Source organism: Mytilus californianus, unplaced genomic scaffold (assembly GCF_021869535.1).
Source record: "Mytilus californianus isolate M0D057914Y unplaced genomic scaffold, xbMytCali1.0.p SCAF_9, whole genome shotgun sequence".
Classification (NCBI taxonomy): domain Eukaryota; kingdom Metazoa; phylum Mollusca; class Bivalvia; order Mytilida; family Mytilidae; genus Mytilus; species Mytilus californianus.
Window position 1 is genome coordinate 11,805,190 of NW_026262745.1, and position 26,901 is coordinate 11,832,090.

The window sequence follows — 26,901 nt, forward strand, 5'->3', positions numbered from 1 at the left end:
CGTATAGTTGTTACATATTTAGATTTATAACAATCAATATATTAATGTGACTGAATGGTATATATGTAATCACCCTATTAATAATAGATGTACGGTATTACAAACCTAGATGAAAACGAAAGTTTTATTTATATAGCCTAGTTGGCCGAGATGTCTCTAGCGCAGAACACAGCGCACGCGGATTTTCCATGATGTAACAGAAACATTGGTTTAAATTTCGCTGAAGGAGAGGGACAGAACACAAAACAGATTTCCATTTTTAACATTGAAGTATTATATTTAGGATGAAGTATATTTACATTAACTTTGAGATGTAAGTCTTGTATTATCCAATGGAGGTTGTGGAAGAACTGTCTCATATTCAAACGTAAAATACATAAAATCATCGATTGACTTGGTCAGTTGGGTTAAATTTTAGTCAGAATATTATATATAAAAGACGTCTTAATGTGTATATTACACAACACAATAGATATAAGAAGATGTGGTATGAGTGCCAATGAGACAACTCTCCATCCAAGTTACAATTTGTAAAAGTAAACCATTATAGGTCAAAGTACGGCCTTCAACACGGAGCCTTGGCTCACACCGAACAGCAAACTATAAAGAGCCCCAAAAATGACTAGTGTAAAACCATTCAAACAGGAAAATCAACGGTCTAATCTTTATAAAAAACGAGAAACGAGAAACGCTTGTGAACCACATCAACAAACGACAACCACTGAACATCAGGTTCCTGACTTAGGACAGGTGCAAACAAATGCAGCGGGTTTAAACGTTTTAATAGGCGCCAAACTTCACCCTACCTGAAACAATAGTGTAACATTACAACATAGAAAGACACACTATAAAATATCAATTGAAATGGCTTAACTCAATCAAAAGACATATTAACAAAAACAAGTGAACATACATTGAACGAATAAATTTGATCTATGACACAATGAAAATACAAAATTAATAAAGCAAGGGGGTTAGATGTAAAACAATATCAGAAAGACAACCATAACCTTGGACAAAATGCCACCAAATAAAATAACGTACACAGGTTAATAAAAATAATTTTGTTGTAAGGTATACATGGAGTACGGAAATAATTTTTACAAAATAGATAGTTTTGTTGTTCCTATAGTACGGGAAACTTATCGCTAAACACTTATCAAAGGTGGTATATATTAAATAACAAAAATATATTACAAATTGTATCAACAGGTCAAATTAACACGAAAGTACGATTTGAGAGAACTCGCAGTTACTGAAAGCTAGTTAAAAGCCAAAAACAATTAATAATAAAAAAATCAGGCATCAGAGACTAAAATCAAGTTCATTTACATGTGTTTAAATACTGAAGAATCTACATATTATTGGCGGCATAGAAGTTTCCTACGATATTCAGTCACAGTATTAATTATACTGATAGTTTGTAGAAAAGTGTTTTATGAAGAAAATATGCTACTTCCACATAAGTAGCGATATATTAAGTCCATTATATACAAACCAGTCATGTTGGTGTGTGCATGATTTAGAAGTGAGAACAAATAAAGGTTGGTCTTATTTCTCTCGATATTTTTCTATTATTATACAATTTCTTTCGGAAACATTAGTTTTAAAATATTGAAATTTCACTTCTCTTTCTATGACATCTGCAAAACTTTATTGGTACAACAACAAACGTTCATAAACCGGTTTTTCCTAAAAAATATTACAGGTTTGAAGGTCGTCTCAAAAAGAATAAACAACAAAACATTGAAGTACAAATGTTTAAAATACACACTACTAATGTAATAATACACACTACTAATGTAATAATACACACTACTAATGTAATAATACACACTACTAATGTAATAAGTTCTTCAGACTGTTCAGTTGTCAGATCTAGGAATACTCGTAAATCGTCTTTTCTGTCTGTATTGTAAACACTTCGCAGCTCTCGATGACAATGACTCACAGATACAACTCTTTTAACAACAATATCAATGCTCATTTCTCTTTTATTAATGTCTTGAAATAGTTGTTGTAACCGTACTAATCCTACAACCATAAAACAAAAATAAGTTAATTAAATTATTATGGTTGCGTGTTTGCGTGTTTGCATGTTCTGACGGACGGACGGACGCGAAGACGAAAAACATCATACCCCTTTTCTATCGTAGGCGGGGCGTTAGAAACAAGATCAAAATGAAGAAGTTAAAATGCAAAATGTAATGCATTAGTTTTAAATTAGATATACATTTGCTTATGATTGATCTAAGTTTTTATTAAGCCACAAAGGAAGAAAGTTCGCTAAGGGTTCCTTGAGAGTAATTTGAAGGAACAAAAATACAGAAAAATTAATAAGGTAACATTTTATACTTTTCTTGTAATCATATTGTTTAACTTATAGTATTGAGGCTTATAGTATTGAGGGAGCATTGAGTAGCTAGCTAAACGGTTAAGCGTCATAAAATGAACAGCGGTAAATTCAAGAACCAAACAAATAGAACTGAAAGTCGATAACATTCTCCGTCAAATTTGCATTGCACATTTTGAAAATATATGGGGGGAAAATCAACAAGATTTTTCATTTGCAGCACATTTTATTTTATTTGAAGGAAATCTCTATTGGATCTTGTTGAGTTGAAAAATGTGAACGTAAACAAACTTGGTCGGACTCACCGATAGCAGATAATAAAAAAAAAGGACATAAGTCACCGAGGCCAGGACCGGAAATACTAACTAATCATATTTATTCGAAACTAAATTAAAGCGCTTCTTCGATGCTTGTTGAAATGTGATGTTGTGACTTCGTTTAATTTCGAATGAATTTTCTAAAAACAGCATTCAATTCTTATATTTCACGATCTTCGAAATAAAAAAGATATGGTATTAATATTTTAATTCTTAACAAACACCATTTAAACTCATAACTTTGGAAAATAATAGGTAGGTTGGTAGGTAGGTAGGTAGGTAGGTAAACAATGAAAACGACACTTTATATATTCAAAGTTTCCTTCGCGCTTTTCTAGATTTACCTTCACCCGGAACGTACAATGGTCCTTACAAGGGATCAATAACTTGTACCTACCGTCATCTGTTTCATATATATAGAATATTTTGTTCCATTCTTTAAGCTGAACAATATCAAGAAGCCCTGTAATATATGATGGTCTAATGTAAAGCTGATATGGATCTGAAGACAGGGACTGTTGTGGCATACTCAACGATATGAAGGGAACTTTAAAAGTGTCAGTATAAGACTGTATGGTTGATAAAGCACATGAATGAAATGCTCCAAGGATTCCGTATACATTCTGTTCTAGCAAATCACAAACTAAAAAAGAAAGATAGACAATTATAGTAGTTTTGTTTTTATAAAATACAATTTTATTTTCAAACATTATGATAGGAAAAAAATACACAAAACAATTATAATTGCTGTTATTATATAGTGTGATCTGAACGACTTTACCTACGAAGAGGGTATAGAAAAACAGTACTTTAATCAAGTTTATTAAAGACTAATTACCACTAATCATCGTACGATGTGGAACATAAACGGTATGGACATTTTTGTTGCATAAAATTTCTTATTATGCAATAGTCTTTGAAAGCTAGTCAGATACAAAACAAAATAACAGTACAACGGGTTAGTAATAACCAGCCCTAGAGTTTCTTTTTCAGCATTCGTAGTCAAGCCAATGTCATCGACTATTGCCTCGGACCTTTACTTGACTATAAGTGCAGACACACTACGTATGCGGCAACGGTTGATACTAACCCATTAGTGGTTACCTTTGGTCTGTATCTAATAGGGGTTTAAAAACATTTGTTTTTCGACCTGCTAGTCAAATGCGTTTTGTTAAAATATACTTTTTGACTTTTTTGGTCTTTTGGAAAATGTTGTGTGTGCTGTATTTATACCCCTCTAACAAGAAATTTGTTTTGCATGCACACGTATAAAAAAGGTTAAACTTAACTGTACTTTTCATGAATTAAATATGTCAATCAAATAGTAGCGCTTTCTCTGACAAAACTTCTCTTATTTTTCAGAAAATGAACTCATGGATTGGATTAAACGACTAAAAATCCAGTGACATTTTTTTGACACGATAAAAACAAGTATCCACCGATTTATCGATATCGTCTCTTCGTTTATAGACCACGTTATTCCTTTTTGTAGCTCTCACCGGGCATTTATTTGTTTCAAGCATAGGGAATCATTTTTAATTTAGGATTAGGTTTACAAGTTTGGCTAGTGTTAAGGTAAGCCCGTCCCCTCCACGTCCCCCATCTACCCGAATTTGTTTTGGATATACTGTTGTGTATGCATTTTGTTTAAAATGATTAGGACAATTTATGGTCATTGATTTCATTGTTTACTAGGCCAAGGAGGCGGAGCTAGACAGTGAAATAACAACTTAGAGCACTGGTCTAAGCTCCTCCAATGTTGTGCTTTTCCTATGACAAGAGACACACGGCGGAACTGGAGAGTGCAATAACTAAAAATTCATTCAGTTAATGCACTCCTCTAAAAATAACAGAAGTTGACTCACTCGAAGATCGAAGGAAAAATTACCATTCATGTTACAAAACACATATTAATATGTAAGTTCATGATACTTTGCGACGTTACATGTACGAATGTGTGTAGGTAGCATTTTAAAATATTTATGGGATACAGGACAACCCCGAATGTAAATGTCCAAATATTTTAAATTTCCCATAAAAGCTTTGAATGTAGAATTTGTGAAAACCATGGAATCAGCTATCCACGAAAATTCGAGCCCACGAAAATAAATTGATTCACAATATTGATAACGTTAATGGGAATTTAACCACACACTACATTGAAAGTAACTGGACGAGAAAAGCAGATCCAGAATTATATAGCGAGCTTAAAGGAGGTTTATAAATTAAAGTTAATAAGGTCAAGTTTCAATTTCTAACTTTTTAACTTTTTTTATTTGAGCGTCACTGATGAGTCTTTTGTAGACGAAACGTGCGTCTGGCGTAAATACAAAATTTCAATCCTGGTACTTATGATGAGTTTATTTCTATAAAAGAAAGCTATTAGTTATGAATAGGCGTATACGACCAAAAATTCAGTTCGATATGTGGCTGTTTATTTGCAGTTGATGAAACATATAATATTATCAAAATTTACATAGCCATGATTCCTTCAAGTTAAAAATTTTAGCCAGTTTCTTTTAAACCATTTTTGGCATTTCTTAACAACACTTTCTACACTGTGAACGTACCAAAACAATACTACCCCAGAAATCTGTGTCGTGAACAAAATTTAGTATCATAAGTTTTTACAGGTATGTACTATGATTTTTATTAAAATATTACCGTAAACAACACTTGCTGTACTTGCTTTCAGTTACATGGACACGTGGTCCTCTTTGATATGTCTCCAAATACTCTTCTATCATTTCGATCATTCAAACGCATAAAGTGCATTAGCAAACCATCATTGAGAAATTAAGAAGATACAGAGGAAGGACAGATTACCCAATTACAGATCGATAAAAACAATCCAGAAACAGTAGGCAAATACAAAGAAAGGCAGTTAGAAATCATAGGTTAAAATAGAACAGAAAACGAAAGTTTAAGCAACACGAACCCTATCAAAACTTAATATGCTATAAATGAAAATCTAATAAATAGATGAAATGCGAAAGCTCACAAAATAATGTCTAAATTTAATTTAAGAAAAATCGTTTTCTCTTACAAATTCCATCGACTGTTATTGTCCTTTCAAAATAAGAATATGCTTGCAACAAGCTTGGTAAAAAAATATCTGAAATAGCATGAAGTATGATACTTCATTTTAACAATCAACATTGATTTTTACACTAATTGCAACAAACAAATAAGAAGGAGTTAAAGACCGATAAAGGATAGTTTATGTAAAAACACTTTAGTCATAAAAACAATTAGTACAACGTTGTTTTAGATTTTCGGAAAATAATATGCCATGAAATGTTTATCGGCAATCACATGTAACCGTAGAAGTGAATCGCGTTGCATGGGAATGTATAATTATGTATGTATCGGTTCACATTTGATATGACTAATAATATCTTTATCAGGAGTCAACTTCCTGATGTCTGCAATCAATATAAGAGTGCATTTTCGTAATCCAATTTTACTGAAAAAGCTTTTATTGTCGAAAACATGGTGGATACAAAATCGATTGAAGGGTTATATTTGTCCCAGGAGAAACGAGAATTTAATACTTTCCTTAACTTCATTTTACAATGCTGACTTCTAACGATAGTTAGCTTTGTCAGTTACAGAAATAACAAGTATTTTTAGAATATCAAGATGAATCTCACATTTACACGAAAGCATATTGTCAGTAGAAATATTGCAGCATATACATGTATATATCAGTTGTAAATCATGTTCTAGTCTTTTTTAATTATCGGATACTTTGGATACGTTTTAAATTGACCGACATATACCGAGGGGAAACTCCTAGCAGAACAATAATATCTATTGTTTGATTGCAATTGATAGAAAATGGGGATTGTGTGGCAAATCAAGCCAAGATTTGCCACTCATACGTATGACATATGACATTGAAACAAACCAATTGACCACTATGGCCCGAAATTTAAGTGAGGCATTCAGAAATATGCAGATGCAAATTAATCAGTTGTGGCCACAAAGTTTGATCCCCGTCATTGTTTGAAAATAGTACATCGAGTATAACTCGCGATCAAAATAATTATTCAAGCATATTCCTCCAGATGCGTATACGTCAACGTATCGGATACTTTGGATACGTTTTAAATTAACCGACCTCTATTAATTAGGCCCTATTATCAGTGAGTTCAAATAACCACCTAATTATCTGAAATGATTCACAATATTTAAACAACCATTAATTAGAAAAATCACATGCACTTGCAGTAAACTGTACTGAAATTTCCCTTCAATTATTACGCATCTGAATATTATCCGTAGTTTACCAAAAAGACATATTCGAACTAATTTCTAAGTTAACATAATATGAATGTTACCGAATGTTCTAGCAAAAAATCTAAGTCTAGGCACATCACGATTTACTCGTATAGGGATTTTGCGAATATAAATTTGTAAAGATATCATGTATTAAAACAGATAAAATCACACTATATTTTCAAAAATGGAACAATTGAATGTAATCATTTTCTTATGAAATACTTCGAATAGCCAATAATTTATAAACGGGAAAACCCGCTATTATTACAAAAATATCCACAATAACATACAAAATATGAAAGACGGAAAAACTAAAGAAAAGGGACAACAAAGAGAAAACAGGGATTTGAATATAAACCGACAAATCTTCTTACTTGACTCTGCAACGCATTCATCTAAACCTTGCGGCTACGAACATTTACTATACAATTGTCTATTATGTAATATAAAGGTGTTCGTTGTATCGATGTGTACCAAATGTTCATTGATATATATATATATATATATATATATATATGTGAAAAGACATTTAAACTGCAACCCATTGGTAGTCGAGAGATTTTGTCAATGAGTTGATGTAAGTCATACATAATAGACCTCAATGAGGGGTTCGATTCCCAGTGAAGGCATATAAAAATTACAAAAGTTAAATATAAGTTTTTAAATTAGCTCCATCAGTGAACAGAAACCAGTAAATTAGCCAATTCAAACTTAATGAAATTAAGGAAACAATTGAATATAATTTGGGGAGTCTATTTCAGCGACAGATTTAGGAAGCGTTGTTTTTAGAAAAAGAAACCACGGTAAAAGAATACGCTTACGTAACGGCAATGGTTTAAATAATGTTTTCTTCGGCTTAAGTATCGTAATGATTGTCGCTTATATTTGAACGATAATGCAGAAAAGACTTGTCCTTGCAAGTGTTATTTCTTTTAGTTTCTAGTACTGGGTATATTCCGCTGCTGTTGAATTGCTAGTCTCCGAGGGTATCAACATATCAGTAATCATTGTTCCAATGCTGACATTATTTATAACATGCCCTTATTCAATTTTCCGTTTAAGAAACTTTGAAGAAATTATGATTCAGTATATACCCTCACGCAAACTTGACCTTTTTTTATTTCCCTTTTGATAATATACATATACATTTTTTGTAGCTCCTGTCGTATTCATATTCATTGTACATTCTTGGGTAACACACTTTGAGGCTTTAGCGTTTCTGGTGAAGGTTAGTTTAAAAAATAGGTAAGTCGCCAGGAAATATTATAAAGAGTTATTTTTTAAGATACTGTAAGAGCACAAATTATACGATTTAGAACTGAATCATTTCATAGGTGAAATAAGATTCCTAGCACACTTTTATTCTTAGATATCAATCAAGGCAAATATAATTTTACCTCCTTTTAGATAAAAATCTACTTTTCCAATTGCCACCATTAAATCATTTTCATTCATTTAATAAAGAGGAAACTTCAGTCCCTGTTAATGCATTAATTGTTTACATTACAATCTACACGATTCTAGAGGGAATCTGGTGGGTATGACATTTCAAACTGATAAAATAAGCACCATTAAACATGACAAACGATAGAAGTGACTTAATGACTGGGAAATACAATAATTTACTTTTATAGTTTCATTTATCAAAAGTATATATATATATATTGCCTTTTTGTAATAATATAAAGTACATATTCTGAATATCTCCCATTTCTTTATGAAGGACTTTTTTCCATATGTAAAGTGACGCATTCATATTTGTGTCACATTAATGCAGTAACATCCAGTTAAAAACGGATAAATTGTAAAGCTATATGCAATTAATTAAGGTTAGAAAATATAAAAAGGGGTATTTGACTTCAGTTTTCTAATAAGATATTGTGTTGTGTTACAATAATTTACACAATTATTCTTTGTCCAATGTATAAAACTTCATTTTTAACATTATAAAGACTTTTGCTGTACATATATATGAAGTCTTCTTTTGTTGAAAATTTCATTCTAATTTGATAAATCATCGGTGAATATTAGAGATATTTCTAAGATATTGTAGGTTAACCAAAACCAAAACAAATATAAAAATAAGGAGATGTGGTATGATTTCGAATAAGACAAGCAACATCCCACCAGAGACTAAAAGACGAAGATAAAAACAGATACCAATCACGTCAACAATGAGTAAAACTCATATCGTATAATAAGCTATAAAATCCCTGGCATGACAAAATGATTTGTGTTATAATAAAGTAAATTAAAAGCGTAATCTAAAAGACACTAATGTTGAAGGATGTTCTGGGAATTGCTGTCACTGTCGAATTTTACGTAAGTACTTCAGAATTTTAGATGTAAAACACTTATTTTGATTTTACATCATATGTTCTATTTTTGGTCATAGCTTTCATGTTGGTTGATAGATCAAAGTATTGGTAATAAAATGAAAAATATGACACACTTATGGAACATGCATGTCAAATGTGGTTTAAATTTATTCAGCAGTTTGAGAGGTGAATATTTTTAACAAAAACGCAAATAATGTAAACATTTATACATCTTAGGTTAAAAACTCAAATTAAAAATGATTATCGACAGTTTCAGTCAAATTAACTATTTGTATATCGTGCATGGACGGTTATTGGTGCTGTTTACAGTTTCTGTCTATCTATAATTTTATAGTTTTAACGAGCAAAACGCTGTAATGGTCACAAAGTGTTATGAAAGTGCTTTAACACCAACAAGTTAATCAATGTATGGTTTCCATCGTAAAAACAGATTTATAGATTTTGAATTATTGATAATATTTTATTGTTTAGACTTAGGTTATGTCTAGATCTGTCTATCCATAAAATGTACACAGTTTTCAAGATAACATGCAGGGGTCATATTGGCACTTTATGTTGATTTTGTATTGGCCATAACTTTCAAAATTGAGTGCTGTTTGTAATATTATAAGTGTCAAAAATAATGCAAAACGGGAACAACATCTACAAGTGGATACTGCATTGGTTGTTTTAGTCATTTATTATTTTTTGTAGATTATGTATTCAAATTAGTTTTGATTTTCAAATTTTCTATCTATCTATATTACAGTGTGCAAAATAATAGGTAGAAACCAGGAATACTCTTAAACTTGTCATTTTAAAAATTTTCTATCTATCTTTACATATACATAATTGTATTAATGTTCAAAATAATAGATAGAAACCAGAAAAAACACTAAAACTGTCCGAAGACATAAGTTAAGGTCAACAACTCTATATTACAGTGTGCAAAATAATAGGTAAAAACCATGAAAACTCTTAAACTGGTCATTTTAAAATTTTCTATCTATCTTTACAAATACATAATTATATTAGTATTCAAAATAATAGGTAGAAACCAGAAAAACTCTTAAACTGGTCATATTTAAAATTTTCTATCTATCTTTACAAATTCATCGAACCTTTAAACAAACTTATTAGTAAAGGTTATCTTACCAATGTTGTAATTAGATCTTTGAATATAGTTTACATTGGCACTAATATCGATTTTGTCATCAGCAAATTAAAACATAACTAAATTTGTATTTTTTTCAAGTGTGATGTATAAAGACACACTAACGTTCGTTTAGATCTATAAAGAGGTTAAACTCCTAACTATCCTACTGTCTGTCAATACATTTATTTTTGGCATTGCACTAGTCATGTCTTCTTTGACTGTCCATGACGTTTAAATACTAAATCCCTGGGATGTGTTTTAGTTGATTTTAGTCTCTGATGCATGATTTTTTATTATTAATTGTTTTGGCTTTTAACTAGCTGTCAGTAACTGCGAGTACTCTCAAATCGTACTTTCTTGTTTATTTGACCTGTTGATACTAATTTTATTGCTTTTTTGTTAATTAATGTTATTCAGGGTTATATCTGGTCTATATATCAGCTTTGATAAGTGTTTGGTATAACTATAAATTTTCACTTCGTACTATGAACATCATAATTATTTATTTTGTAAAAATATTTCCTTTCTCTATTGGTACTGTACACGTATACCTAACAACACAATTATTTTCATTTACCTGTGTTTAAAGTTATTGCAAATGGATGGTATTTTTGTTCGAGCATATTGTTTTTCTTTAATTATTTAACATTTCTTACCGATATAACATGTTACTTTTATTATTCTTCCCTTAGTTTATTTATTTTGTATTTACATTGTGTCATAGGTCAAATTTATTTGTTCAGTGTATGTTCAATGGTGTTAATATGTCCTTTGATTGAGTTAAGCTATTTGAGTTGATATTTTATAGTGTGTCTTTCTATGTTGTGATTTTACACTATTGTTTCAGAAAAAAGGGTGAAGGTTTGGTACCATTAAAACGTTTAAACCCGCTGCATTTGTTTGCACCTGTCCTAAGTCAGGAATCTGATGTTCAGTAGTTGTCGTTTGTTGATGTGGTTCATAAGTGTTTCTCGTTTTTTATATAGATTAGACCGTTGGTCTTCCCGTTTGAATGGTTTTACACTAGTAATTTTTTGGGGCACTTTATAGCTTACTGTTCGGTGTGAGCCAAGGCTCCGTGTTGAAGACCGTACTGTGACCTATAATGGTTTACTTTTATAAATTTTGACTTGGATGGAGAGTTGTCTCATTGGCACTCATACGACATCTTCTTATATCTACATAATTATAATTCTGTTCAGAATAATAGATAGAAACCAGAAAAACGCTAAAACTGTCCAAAGAAATCAGTTAAGGTCAATAACTCCTATTAGGAGTCAACTCAAAGTTTTATTCAAAAAGGCTGTTTCAGTGTGTCTATAAAACATATTTAAGATACATTTGTACGCTAGATGGGGAAGGATTTTCATATTTTAATGGTCGTTTGTTTATCAAGTTTTGAAATAGGTAACAAAGAAAGGAACTATCAAATTAGACAATATTTACATGTAAAAGGCAGTTTCCTCAAATATTCAATCACATCTTATTGAATAAGGAATCTATATAAGTTTTTAAAATAGAAAATATAGTCACAACATGATAACAAACTGAACAAAAGTCTCCGTTCAAACTTATAACACAACGGAAAGTTTCATTAACTAACATTTGTGCATATCTTGTATTGAAAATCATTTTGAAATGACATTTTCTGTTGATCTAATAATTTTCAAGATAAAAGGTGGTGTAAAAACTCATTAATGATGACTGGATCATAACTTTTAACAATAGACGCACGGTTCGTAATGATAGTATTCAATGTCGAGTGTAACCACGGTTCGCACGAATCACCGATGCTACCCGGCCTCTCATTCCTTGGATCAAACGTTTAATTTTTGCATCGTGGAAGTTGTGTAGTTGGCGAACTCTCCACATGCAGTCACGATGAGGTCTGCCGTTGTCATTCGTGAATATTGGTCATGTCTGCAGATGATGGTTATTGAAATGCTTTGTTCAGGATTTCTCTATGGTATATTTGACCGTTAAGGTTTCCTAATACCGTGAAGCTTGCAATCATATGACACGCACTCCCATATCGTCTTTTCTGCAATTGCTGTATTTGGTTATTGCCATACACGAACTCGCCCATCTATGACATGCAACACGAAAAGGCTCTCGTCAGACCAGTGTGCTCTTCTCCATGACGTCAGGTTGGGTACTATGCTACACTTGTGGCCCTGTGTCTGTTTGTAAGCAACCTCCTCTATAATGGTCTTCTATATCGATATCAAGCATCTTTCAGGGTTTTGATAGACAGTGCACGGCGGCGCAACCAAAGACTTTTTTACAAAGTACGGGTCTCGTTTTATCAGTCTTCCTAAATCAATATCTTCTCAAGCAGATGTGTTTGGGGTCTCTCATTCCTTTGATTGTCTTTAACAGCATTTGTGAGATGATGCTTTTGTTCAAGACGACTGATGGTTGTGTGATGATGCCCTATCTACCTGGCAATCTGTCTAGGTAACATACCAGCATTTCTCATCCATATAGATAGGTTGCGATTGACCCACTTTGAGCAAGAGTTATTTCCCTTTATTCGCATTTGAGAATATATAAGTGCATCCATTCCTTAAAAAATCAGCCAAATTCAGACTTATTGATACCAAATGTTTCAAATTGGTTAGTCAAATTGAAAAAGCAACCTTTAACCCCTCCAAAATGGCGGCCAAGGGAAATGATTTCGTCCTATCGAAACCTATCTATAATTTGCCATCTTTTCTTATTTGAGAATTGCGGTGGACCCATGACTTTAATTTCGTAACTTTAATCGTAAAACTGTATAAGTTATAATAAACTGCAAATGTGGTAACAATGGTTAGTTTTCTTCTTTTTGAGAATACAATAATACACGTGTTAGTTATAATTCTTAAAGTAGACAAAAATCGATGGGACACAGGTATGCTATTAACAAAGGTAAACATTAGCCTATATATTTTTTAAATGCTAAATCATTTCGGGGAACTATTACTAGTCATTTATACAAAGTGGTACGATACTTTTTTCCATGTGTATTATTGAGAAATCTTAATGATGACATCCTTAGAATCAATCATATTGTGGTTGATTCGAATTTGTCTAGTAGATTCGTCGCAACGTCGAACGAAGGACTAGGTAGACGCCAATTGATGGTACTATTTAAAAAAAACTTCATTGGGCAACCCTGCATTTTGTGGGGGTTATGTTTCTAAATTGGTGATTTTACGTATTGATTTGTATTTTTTGGTATTTACAACAAATATAAATTGTTTTCATTATAATTAGAAATCTAAATTGCATTCATGGATCAAAATTAGTTATTTTGTTAAAAGAATGGACTGCAAACGACTCACCTACAACCTTACTCTCCTACATATAAAATAAAACCTTCAAGTTTTGATGAGGTATACGTACTTGCATTTGTAACGTAATAACTATCTTGGCAATCTACAATCTCATGAATCTGTTCCAGTGTGATATCTTTGTCCATGGTTGATAGACGACCTACTTCTAACTCAAATGTCTTTGCTAAATGTCTTGATCTGTGGTCAAATATAGCACCTGAAAGGATATTTAATATATTATAGGTTATTCTTTCAAACTGATAGGGTAAGTAAAATATCTTGTATCTGCCCTCTTTGTCAATTAGGAAGATGACAGGTAAGTAATGTCTATAGACAAACTACTTATTTTGTTTTCATTCACTGTAGATGAACTACTTTTTTGGTTTTAATTAAGTGTAGACGAACTACTTAGACCACTCGACCACGGATGTACTCACTTTATCCGATACTGTGAAAGTACTTTTATTCGTGTGGTACCAATGTTCGTGGTTTTCGAGGATGGCTTTATCCCCGAATTCAAGTGTCCAACGAAATATAACAACTGTTGTCCAAATCAAGACATGGAACAAATCACCATTTAGTTTGACTGCATGATACGGGCATATAATCTAGAGGTTACATCGAATATCAGCAAACGCACTATGAACTATATATACAACTTCAGGCAGCATTTTTTCCCATTTTATCGTTTACAAACATAATCTGTACGACGTTTAACCTTTTAATTCTCATGAAAAAACTAGTTTTGATCAATGAAATTTAGATGTCCGGTGATGATATGCGATGATGAAGTTTTCATTTTGTCTCCTCATAATTCTCATACGAAAAAACAAAAAAGTCATATTGGGTTTTTCATAAGAAATTATTCTACAATTCAAAGTACTTTGTACATTTATAGCATTTGTTTATGTAACCGTTTTCTTTAAGCGACATGTTTATGGCTCAATTAACACCTTTGATGATCGTTAATCTGTTGATCATTCGATCTCGGGTTAATTAGTGTCATCACTTCTGATTACACATGTTCAACAATTAAAATGTTTACTTTGCAATTTCCTTCAATCGAGACAATTTGTAAGCAAATATAAATCAGATTATTTCCGAAAATTATTATTATTTAAAATATATGTAACAGTTGAATGTTGTTAGTTATGAAAGACGAACATGTAAGTGAAAATTATCACCTTATTTTGCAATGTCCACAAATCATTTTAAAACAACTTAGGATTATTTTCAAAAATTTTCGATTCTGATAGCTTCAATTTTTTAACTCGATTTTTTTTCCATGAATTTAAGAACCCACGAACATGTAACTTGCTCAAACCACGAAAATTGATACCCACGAAGAAAAGTACTTTCACAGTATGTAAGCTTTGTTTAAAAAACATATGGTAATCACAGTTAAATGACAGTATTGTATCAAAACAGAACAAGGGATTCGTGTTACTAAGCGAATACTGAAGTATCACTCTGTTAACTTAGCAAGGGCTATTTATCAAGAAAGGAAACTGTTCTTATATATTTATATTTCAAAGTCAGACCATGTGGAGAGGTTGACTGTACTTTAGGAATGAGCTCTTTTGGCTAGTGAGCATACCAACATTCAAATGTGGAATGAATAATGTTCATTTTGTGTTGTGTGTTTAATCTCCAAAACACATCTTTGAAAGAGAGGCAAAGGATACCAGAGGGACGTTAAAACTCATAAGACGAAAATAAACTGAAAACGCCATGTCTAAAAAAGAAAAAGACACACAAACAACAGTACACCAAACACAACATAGAAAACTAAAGACTGAGCAACACGAACCCCACCAAAAACTTGGGGTGATCTCAGGTGCTCCGGAATGGTAAGCAGATTCTGTTCCACAATGTGGCACCCGTCGTATTGTTCATGTTAGTACAAACCCGGTTATAAGTCTAATTCGGTCGGTCACATTCGGGGAAAGGGGGATGGGATTTTAGTTACGACAATTGGAACATATCCGTTGCCATCTGTGACACGGATGTTCCATAACAGTTAACCAACTCGTGATGGTTTCCGTAAAGGAGAAGGTCCTGTAAGGGCTAATTTTAGCCTAAAATTTAATGTACATCGGATAAAAGATTTTAGACATTTTTTAAACACTTGCGTGTCTACTTTAGTCGATTTAATTAGTTTATGTAAAAGATTTGAACTGATTTGGTCATTAAAGACGCTCAAATTCAAGCTTAAATATGAAAAATCTATCAAATATGACACAAAACGTCACTTTTCAGATGTTTGTTTTTTGGTCTAAAATGGGAGTGGCCGCATTCGTTTTCAGTCTCAACCTTTATATAAAGGCAACAGTAGTATACTGCTGTTCAAAAGTCATAAATCGATTAAGCGAAAACAAATCCGGGTCACAAACCAAAACCGAGGGAAACACATCAACTATAAAAGGAAAACAACGGAACAACAGAAAAACCGAACTGCTACAAAAACAAACGCCAACATACATAGAAACAGACTATTTGATAACAACAGCCATATTCCTGTCTTTGTGCAGGACATTTTAAGAAAAAAAATGGTGGGTTGAACCTGGTTTTATGGCTACCCAAACCTCTCGCTTATATGGCAATGTTAAAAATACCGCTAAAATAACAACATTACGTGACCGGAATACAGTACAAGTAAACGCAAGAATACTCAGGACAGAAAAACACATAAATAAATAATATAATAGTACATTACATCATGTAAACCACAGAATAACAACGGACACCTCCGGGAATCCACAACAGCACACCAGGACGATACAAACGAAATATAAATTGTTCGTCACACCAATGTATATGTTATCTATAATCATCAAATACAACATATATATATAAGACTGAACACAAATGCGGCCACTTCCATTTTAGACAAAAACCGTTAAATGTAGGGCAAATGCTAAAATTAGTAAGTCTTAAGTAATTTCGCATGACTTAATGATGCTAGTACCTGATGCATGGGCATTGTATTGTCAAAAGCATTCCATATGTATGTAACAGAAGTATTTCATTTTCCAATTAATAGCTAAAAGTTTACATTTTTTACCAAAATTTAAAATGCTATTTTTTCGGGGCCAAAAAGGAGTTTTACCGGGCCTACTTCTTTACGAAGAGACGATTTCAACTTCACCACTTGAAACTCTTGGTTTAATAGCTTCCTTGCGAGCAGCAACCCTTTATCAAGGAAATAATGATAGGAAATACAAGCAATGCAATATCGTATCAACAGGGATATATATACTCCGTATGCAGGCGCTGCTGGAATGTTGCTACATAGAAACGGAGAGTTCACAATTGGGAAGCTGAAATCATCTCTTTTGTCGTAAAGTTTTGTTTTCTACCGACTATCATTGTCAATTGCTAGATGTAAGTCAAGATATGAGACAGACTTAACTGTATCTATTGTATCCTTTATCTCCAGTTCAATGGGATAGATGCGTTCAACATATTCAAAAACTTTTGGATAATTTAGCGAGAGAACATCATCTACATGTATATAGCGGAAAGTGAAGTAAAATGATACTGCTAACTTCTTTTCTTTCTTCCTACGAAGTTCCTGTATGAATTCAGCCTAAAATGAATAAAGGAACAAGTCGGAAAGAAGAGGAAGACAGTTGGTTCCCCATGGAAATACCGATTTCTTATTAAACCACGTCCTCCAAACGTAACAAATATGTTGTCAATCAAGCATCTTGATAATGCCAGTTTCAGAGAATTTTTTGTTTGAATTACAGTGATTTCTTACAAAGTACAATGTATCCCTCCCTAAGACATGAAACTTGTATCTACGTAGGTCATTCTTTTCTATGAAACAAAGCAGAACCAACTCTTTCAATTTCTCTTTTGGTTTGGAAAATTTGAAATACTTGTGTAAAGTGTAGAAAAGTCAAATGTTTTAATACTATTGCAAGATGAAAGAGTCTTAGATTATTTGTACTCTATAAGATCGTTTGTATTTTTCAGTATCCACATATGATTCACGCCACCTCTAGAATAGGTAGTTTCACAATAACTTTGAAGCCTCTCTTTGATTGCTGATAAAATAGATGCTTATAATTTAGAAAGAGGTTTCGTGGAGCACTTGGAAGACCCAGTAATATAACGTTGCTTGTAAGGACTCTTATGTAGTTTATGTATCCAATACAGTGAGAGAAGAGCCAGTTCTTCATCTTTGGTTGACATTCCTAAGGAACATAGAACAGACCTACTATTATCTAGGATTTCCTCCTAGGTAAGGTCGTGGGGGTATATGTTGAGTTTCGAAGTGAATTGTCAATACCTAATTCATTTATCGAGCAGTTTATGTAATGTGATTTACACAACAAAACGATGTTGTTTTGGGTTTTATCTGCGGAGACAACAACATATTTGTCATGCAGGTAGGACAGATGTTTTGCAACATTTTGGTCTCTACATATTGATGTAGCATAGATATTCATAGACTCATTCAGTTTTTTAATTCTGATTTGTATCAACGACCTCACAGCCTTACTCAATTCAGAAAGAGTATCTACTTCTTTTCTCTCGCGTTTAACCCATTGTCTGGTATAATCCACGACTGAATCCATCAGTATTTCGAAGTTATAATTCCAATTGGTGAATTTATACACTAAAAAAAAATTAACTAGATTTTACTTAAAACAAGTATTGTTTTTACTCAAATCAAGTAAAAAAGCAAGTAAAAAGGTTTGTCAAAAAATGAGTAATTACTAGTAATTCCAAGTAATTATAAGTAATTAGCTAGTAATTAAATGCAAGGAGTTTTTCAATGTATCTTAAGTAATTCTTTTAGTACACATTAAGTATTTCTTATATTATAGTAAGTAATTCTTTTAATTCACATTAAGTATTTCTTTTAATAAAAGTAAGTAATTCTTTTAATACAAATTTAGTATTTCTTTTTATTATAGTAAGTAATTCTTTTAATACACATTAAGTATTTCTTTTAATTATAGTAAGTAATTCTTTGAAAACACATTAAGTATTTCTATTAATAATAGTAAGTATTTCTTTTAATGTTCTAAGTAATTCTTTTATCACTTGTAAGCCATTCTTTTCTTCATGGGAAGTATTTCTGGAAAAACTATTACTTGAATCAGTAAATTTATTTGTAGGTTTTGAGTAATTCTTTTACATATACATTGTACATATATACAGATAAGAATAAAAATTCTACACTGTTTTATTATAAATGCATATAATTTCAAAAAGTAACATACCTTTCAAAGAATGATCATATACTATATCCTTTGTTTTAATCCATTTCTATTCTTGTTTGTTGTAAGTTAACATGGGCTACCTCCCCAGCAACTCTTTGTGCTACATTTTCATTTAATTGAAATGGTACACAAAGAGTAGCCAGAAACATGAATAACCACACAAAGTGTCCTTTTTGTAAATTTCTCCTTTCCTTTCATGCTTGTCAATCGTGCAAGTATTTCAACAAACTCAGTATACTTTTTGTTCAAATTCAAATTTGAATGAGTTCCAGCCAGTTTTCAAAAATAGCTTACCGAAGTAAAATGAAAGCTTAATTCTGATTGGCTGAATATTTTTTAGTCTCAAATCACAAACTACTTATGTACGACTGTGAAAACTGCATATGTTGAAATTGTAAAATTATGATGTCAAATTTCATAGGAAGCATTTATTATTAAAAATTAACTAACCTTATGCAAGTAAACGACATTAAATATGTAGTGCCTAAGCCTACTTAATAATAAGAAGTTTTATTTCCAAGTTATCAGAAGTAATTCCAGTAACTTTCATACAGCATTTTAGTAAGAAACAATAAAAATGTGTAGTTCTTTAAATATTTTACTAAATTCAAGTAATTTCTTTTTACTTAAAACAGTAAGTTATTACTTAAATAAGGACTAAGTAATTTATTAACTCAAGTGAGTAAAATTATTAGAAGTATTTTATTTTATTTTAGTATTTTTTTTAATACACACACATTTTCAGTAAAACAATTACTTGGTTTAAGTAACTTTGTTCATATCTAGTAAAATATAAGTAATTGCTAATAATTGTGAGTAATTGGTAAGTAATTCCTAGTAATAAGTAATAAAAAGGAATACTTAATTTAAGTAAAATATAATTACTTAGTAATTTTTTTTTCTGTGTAGGCTCACGATATCTCGGGACTTTGGATAACACATTTCGCAGAGAAGTGTTATTGACAATGTTATAGGTATAAGAAATGATAGGTACAGACTGATCTTTAAAATGGGGAGGTATTTTCGATTGAACTGATTTATGATGAAGGATACCGCCAAAGTTGATGGCATCGAGATCTTTGTTGGCAAAGGAAAGTTTTAGAAAGGATCTTTTCTCCTTTCTATCTTTCCAATGCAAACTAGTTTGAAAAGTCTGTGACTTGCAATATCCGAGATGATGGCTGTAAGTTTGTACTGGTTTGAATATGGGTTTGTAACAGTGGTTTCCAAACATCAGTTGTACCAAGAATGGAATTTTGAAAGGGGTAATGAATTAAACTTCCTGTGAATTTGATGAATACCAATCAGCTTTTGTTTAAATGGCAGCAGGTCATTAATGGAAACATCATGGAGAGTAGGTGATGTATAATGATGATGACCATGACTGCGTCTACGTCGAGGAGTACAGTTGAAAATGTTCATCACATTCACCGAGCTACAGGAAGGACTAGATAGAATACCTTTACCATCAATTTTGTCAGTGAAACCATATTGTATCGCAGGTTCTAATTGTCGAATTCGGTAGTCTTCTTTTTGTCTACGGAGAGGTGATGCAATATGAGGATTGTCAGTCCTGTTGTATACTTTTTTCGATGATGCGAACTTGCATAGAACGGAAAGAATAATCAGAGTGATTGAAATGCTGGTAAATAATATCGCTTGCATTGTTGTTGATGTCTGATCTATGGCCGCAAATATGTTTATTTAGCCTTCCTTTCATTTCACCGACATATACCAATCCGCAAAGGTTACACTCTAAACTGTAGACGAGATTTATTGATTTACAATTTAGATCATCGTAGCTTCTGGTAAAATAAAATGTCTTAGTTAAAATGCTACTGAATTGAAATTTTTGTAGTTTTTGGTTTCACATTTCGAAATGAGACAGTTTTGTTCAGAGTCATTAAAATCCAAAATGTCTTGTAAAAGAACTGAACAACGGCCACGTACGAAGATTATTGCTGTTGTTATTAGTATGATGATCTGAATGTGTCATATTTGGGATATTTGTCATGTGTCATGGTGATGATGGGGCACCTGCCGTATCAGACGACACCGTGTCGGGCTAGAATGATATCTTTTTATATAATAAATTGTTAATATAAAAGTAATGAGATGTGATGTGATTGCCAATATGACAACTATCCACCAGAGTTCAAATAAATGAATGTAAGCAATTAAAAGCAATCGTACGGCCTTCAAAATTAGAAAAATAAAACATACCGTATAGTCAGTTATAAATATGCTCCGACATGAAAAATGTGAAATAATTGAAACGAGAAAACTAACAACCTAGTTTATGACAAAACAATTATGACAGACATGAACTAACGACAACCACTGAACTACAGGCTCGTGACTTTGAACAGGCACACAAAGAATGTGGCGAGGTTAAACATCTTTGTGAGCGCTCAACTCTCCCCTAACCTTGGAATTGGTATAACAGCACATTATAAGAACAAACTGTAAAAATCAGTAGCAATTGGCTCACCTCAAAAGATCGGTACGAGTAACAAAAATAACTAACATAAAACAATAGAAACAGACAACGAAATAAGAGTACGTGCAGTTACTAAAAGCTAGTTCAAAACCAATCATAACTAATAAATAAATCATGTTCTCCATGTCTTAACTATCAATCAGTACACATCCAACGGATTTAGTGTAAAGACGCCAAAAACAGTCTGAGAAACGCATGACCTTGTTCAATGCCAAAATATAAGTAAACAGTATCGACATATTGTAGAATTATGAATTTTCATAACTGTACATATATAGCAATATATATTTAGTTATGTTTTAATTTTGAAAAACATAATCAATAACTTAATACTATTAATAAAAACAATATTGAAAGATTTTACTACTGTGTGAAATCGGTAACCTTTACGAATATGTTTTGTCATAGGACCAATAAGTTGTTTTTAAATGCATTTACTTTCACCAACTGAAACACCGGTCAACATGTGTAATGCCTTATACTTCCTAATAATCCTTTAAAACGCAATGTAAATCAAGTATATGCCCATATACATATAACATCTTTTATGAAATGGTAAATATTTTTGAATATCCTTAGATATGATATTTATCTTTATATATATTATAGCAATCTATTATTGGCCATTAAAAACGGAATCTTCAAAATCAGCTGTTTGCGATTAGAATATAGATAAACCAATTTCTTATATTGTCCTAATGAGAAATGAAATTGACTTACCGATTTTACGCCTCTTGCTTGAGTCCTGTCCATTAATCGTTGTAAACATGAAATAAAGATAAGAAACAAACGAATATATCTTCATCTTCAAAACAATAGTTTCCAAATACATATGTTGCAAAATGTCCTTATTAGCAAAAAATCGTATCTAACCATTAATTGTCCTGCGCATGTCAGTAGTCAGTATTTACAACTGAATGCTTCAAGATGGAGTTTAAATTGATGTTAATATTGCTTTCATACTAAAAGCATAGACATCATGTATTACGCATTTATTTTCTCAAAGAGACAACATCGGCAAGCTTATAGATTAACTCATTAAGTCAACAATTCTATGAAAATCACTTTTGGGTGTAAAATATCAATAAGTATTGATGGTTAATGTCTGTCGTGTTGTAGACGATCTTGTTCTATGAATTCCTTTACCCTAGATATAATCAGCATTACATTTTTATCGTCTTTGCCTATAATTTCATTTTTATCTGCATCATTTGGTTCTACGTCGATAACTTTAGCATTGTACAATATATACACAACCATTATATATTTGCTTACATTTTCAGTGCATTGAAAATCAATGCAAACCGTTTAGTGTCTAGTACTTGATTAGAGCAAGGGCATTCACAATGAAAGTAAGAAAAGCAAGAAGATAACACAGGGACAACGACGTAGTACGTTCAGTTGATTGAGGACATTTTAATGTTTATGTTTTTGCATGGAATATTCACATTTATGTACATATAAATGCTATTCTTTTGGGAAAAATCTTTTTAATGATCATGATTGGATTAAGTGGCTATTAGCCGTACGGTTACACTGTTGTTCCCTGAGGCTTGCGGGCATTTGTCTTGTTGGCTTTATACATGACATACACGACCTTTGAACCTTGAACAGGAAATTTATTAAACACTAGAGATATATTATTGATACTTGATAAACGAAACAGGTACAAAATAAGATAAAGCTGGATAAAAAGTTATTGTATTATCGTATCTAAACCTATGTTATTACAATTTTACATATCCTTTCATATAATATTTTGCATTTGAAGAATTTAATAGATAAAAGGAGGGTTTTTTTTTTTTGGCATCTTAACTTCTATGGTGTTAACGGACGTGTAAAAAGCCACTAAAACCTTTACAAAATCAGCAATAAATCTTTTGAGACCTGCATGGCCAAGCCTTAACTAGAGAATGTGTCTTTTCATTTTTATATAACCTTATATTGACGTACTTATTCACTTTCTTCTGAATTGTTCATATAAGGATAATTTGGTATCCTATTTCTTATTGTACATGGTGTATGGCTCAAAATAGAATTAAAATACTGTAACTGTGTACTGTAAACCAACTAATTTTCGCGAGCGATTTATTTTCGCGTTTTTCGCTAGAGAAAATATAACGCGAATATAAATCCCCGCGAATACGTAAAACTTGGATCTTTCCTATTTTACTACATCAAATGTACTTAAAAATCGCGAAATTAAATCGCCGTGAAGTGGACTAGAATGGGCTAAGCGCGAAATAAAGTATCCGCGAAAATAAGTTCGTTTTGAAGTATGTCATTAAAAACGATTAATAGTACACATGCTACGAATGCCAAGACATGGATTAAAGTAACTATTTTTATGCCCCACCTAGGAGCATTATGTTTTTCGGTCTGTGCGTCTGTTCGTTCGTCCATCCGTCTGTCCCGCTTCGGGTTAAAGTGTTGGTTAAAGTTTTTGTCAAGGTATTTTTTGATGAAGTTGAAGTTCAATCAACTTGAAACTTAGTTCACATGTTTCCTATGATATGATCTTTCTAATTTTAATGCAAAATTAGAGATTTGACCCCAATTTCACGGTCCACCGAACATAGAAAATGAAAGTGATTTTGTTACGTAATAATTGAAGAAACGTCAGCGACAATATTCATCACAACGTCCACATACATGTAGGATAACGTTTTCTGTTCTTACAATGGTACTTACCATCATCAGTTAATTATATGCGACTGTCATACAAGTAAGAGGGTAAGCTAGCTGTAAAACCAGGTTGAATCTAACATTTTCTACATAAGGAAATGCCTGTACTAAGTCAGGAATATGACAGTTGTTTTCTATTCGTATGATGGGTTTGAGCTTTTGATTTTGCCATTTGATAAGGGACTTTCCGTTTTGAAATTTTCCTTGTAGTTTTGTATTTTTGTTATTTTACTCTTTTACTGTACTATAAATAATCATTTTATGAAATAACGTTTGTTGAGAATTTTGTTGGTTCCAATAAAAATATAAGAAACAGTGTACCCTTTCTTCTATCAAAATGTCATATAACGGGGAAAAAAAGGACATGATGTATCAATTTCTGACAAAATTAACAACGCACGCATGTCAAGGAATGTACAGACAGACACACTTAGGAGTGAAAATTAACGGAATCCGTTGAACTCATGAGACCTTCAAACTTGAAAAGACCTGGTATGGTGTCCCCTGATATGCATATACCACCATTCATGTAATTGAAAAATGAATAAGCTGTCCCAATTCGGATATCACATGTGATAAATGGTGCAATAATGTATATAACGATGTTAAACCCCCAAAGTGCATACTAGCAGTAATTTTGCCATAGTGGTACCCTCAGATGTGATCGAATTGCTTCACTGCTTGCGACAAACCAGAACATGACCCCAAACGAACAAAAAATTATGTACAAATAAAAACAAAATATGCAAAAATACTATTAACAAAAATACAGAACTATATGGAAGATTCAAGACAAGACAGTCCATAAAACCTGACATTACCAAATGCTCTACTATATCAACCAACGAAACGAATGGCAAACAATTGTCATATTCCTGACTTGATACAGGAATTTTCCGAAGAAATAATTCGTTAAACCTGGTTTCATAATTGTCTAAACCTTCCACTTGTATGACAGTTGTTTTAAGTTCCATATTGACAAAATGGTGTGAGACATGCATATTGAAATGTTAAATATATATAAATACATATAACATGTTCAGAAATGTAAATCTTAATGATAAAAGAGAGGCAAAAGATACCAAAGTGACATTCAAACTCACAAGTCGAAAACAAACTGACAACTTCATGGCCAAAAAAGAAAAAGACAAACAGACAAACAACAGCACACAAAACACAACACAGAAAACTAAAGATTGAACAACACGAATCCCACCAAAACATGGGGTGATCTCAGGTGCTCCGGAAGGATAAGCAGATCCGGCTCCACATGTGGCACCAGTCGTGTTGCTCATGTTAGTACAAATCCGTTAATAAGTCTAATTCGGTAGGTCACATTCGGGGAAAAGGGGACGGGTTTGTTGTTACGACATTTGGAACATATCCGCTTTCATCTGTGAAACGGATATTCCATAACGGTCAACCAATTCGTGATGGCGTTCATAAAATTTACGAAGGGATGATTTCAACTTCACCACTTGGAACTCTTGGTTTAATAGCTTCCTTGTGAGCAGTAACCTTCTATCAAGGAAATTATGGTATACAGGCGCTGCTTAAATGTTGCTACATATAAATGGAAAGTTCATAATCGGGAAGCTGAAATTCATTTAAATAAACTATAAACCTAGAAAGGACTTGTATAATGGGTTGCATCATCAGGCGTATGTGATAGTTACTTTGAAATTGACCGTGAAGGTCGACTGAGATAAAAAAAAAAATGTTTTATAAACAGTTTATATTGCCGTGCTTACCCTAGGTATAAAAAGGATGTCGTAAAGGAACAATTTAATCTGAATGTTATTATATTTGCGTCATCGGTCCGTTGAATATTACGAAGTTTGTCTTGTCACACAATAAAAAAAAATAGCCAAGAGTCAATAATTTACTCCTGAAAAGATTGCAAGAATCTGCAATTTGATCAGAATTTTGATTTTTAATACTCAACCAAAACAAAACAAAGGGAAATAAAACTCGCAATTAAAAATCTTTGCCAGCACTATCTAAAAGAAATAAAACGAACAGGCAAATTACAGTATAAAAAGCACTACACAAAACAAACAAAAAAAAACCGATTACGCAACACGAGCAATGTCTAAAGTCGCTATTAACTTATTTGTTTGCCAGTGTTGTTTTCTTTGACAAATGAATCTGTTTTCCGTACAGTTTATAATGCAGTAAACCGAAATCTTTCCAAAACGTTTAATATTTTGCAGTTTCCGGGGACGATTTTTCTTGAAAAACTGATTAGGTAGCAAATCTAAAATTTTATGAAAACAAAGAAATGAGTACATATGAGACAACTTTCAATCTTGAACAAAGGTCCCCGGTATGACCAAATGTGAATCAATTCAAAAGAGGAAACCAACGGCTTAATCTATACTACAGCAATGAACGACCAACAAATGAGGTCAAAAGCGATCAACGATCGACAACCACTGGTGTATTAAACTTTTAGGTTCCTTGCTTTGGTAAGTCACCAAACGAATGTGGCGTTTTTAACATGGCTTTACTTTAACAGTGGTTTAACAACAGAACACAAGAACAAACTGTAAAAAGCAACTGTAATAACATTAAAGGTACCACTTTTTCTGTCCCAGATGCGCATTTCAACAACAAATCTGAAGATCTTTACTAATCCCATCCGTATATGCACAGAAACAAATAGTGAGTTCCCGCAGTTTCTTAATGCTAGTTTAACACTAAATTGCAATTAATAAATAAACAGTGTTCTTTC

General features: G+C 32.2%; 1 protein-coding gene across 1 annotated transcript in view; it reads right to left on the reverse strand.

Annotated features, from left to right (window-relative positions):
- Positions 1-22,599, reverse strand: part of LOC127715510 (glutamate receptor-like) — a 43,980-nt gene extending 21,381 nt beyond the window's left edge. Inside the window, exons 1-4 of the mRNA XM_052221567.1 lie at positions 22,203-22,599; positions 13,816-13,962; positions 3,068-3,313; positions 1,838-2,034 (exon numbers count right to left, since the gene is read on the reverse strand). Coding sequence (XP_052077527.1) covers positions 1,838-2,034; positions 3,068-3,313; positions 13,816-13,962; positions 22,203-22,314 — 702 coding nt within the window. The 5' untranslated portion in view covers positions 22,315-22,599. The remainder of the gene's footprint in view (positions 1-1,837; positions 2,035-3,067; positions 3,314-13,815; positions 13,963-22,202) is intronic.
- Positions 22,600-26,901: the final 4,302 nt, after the last annotated feature.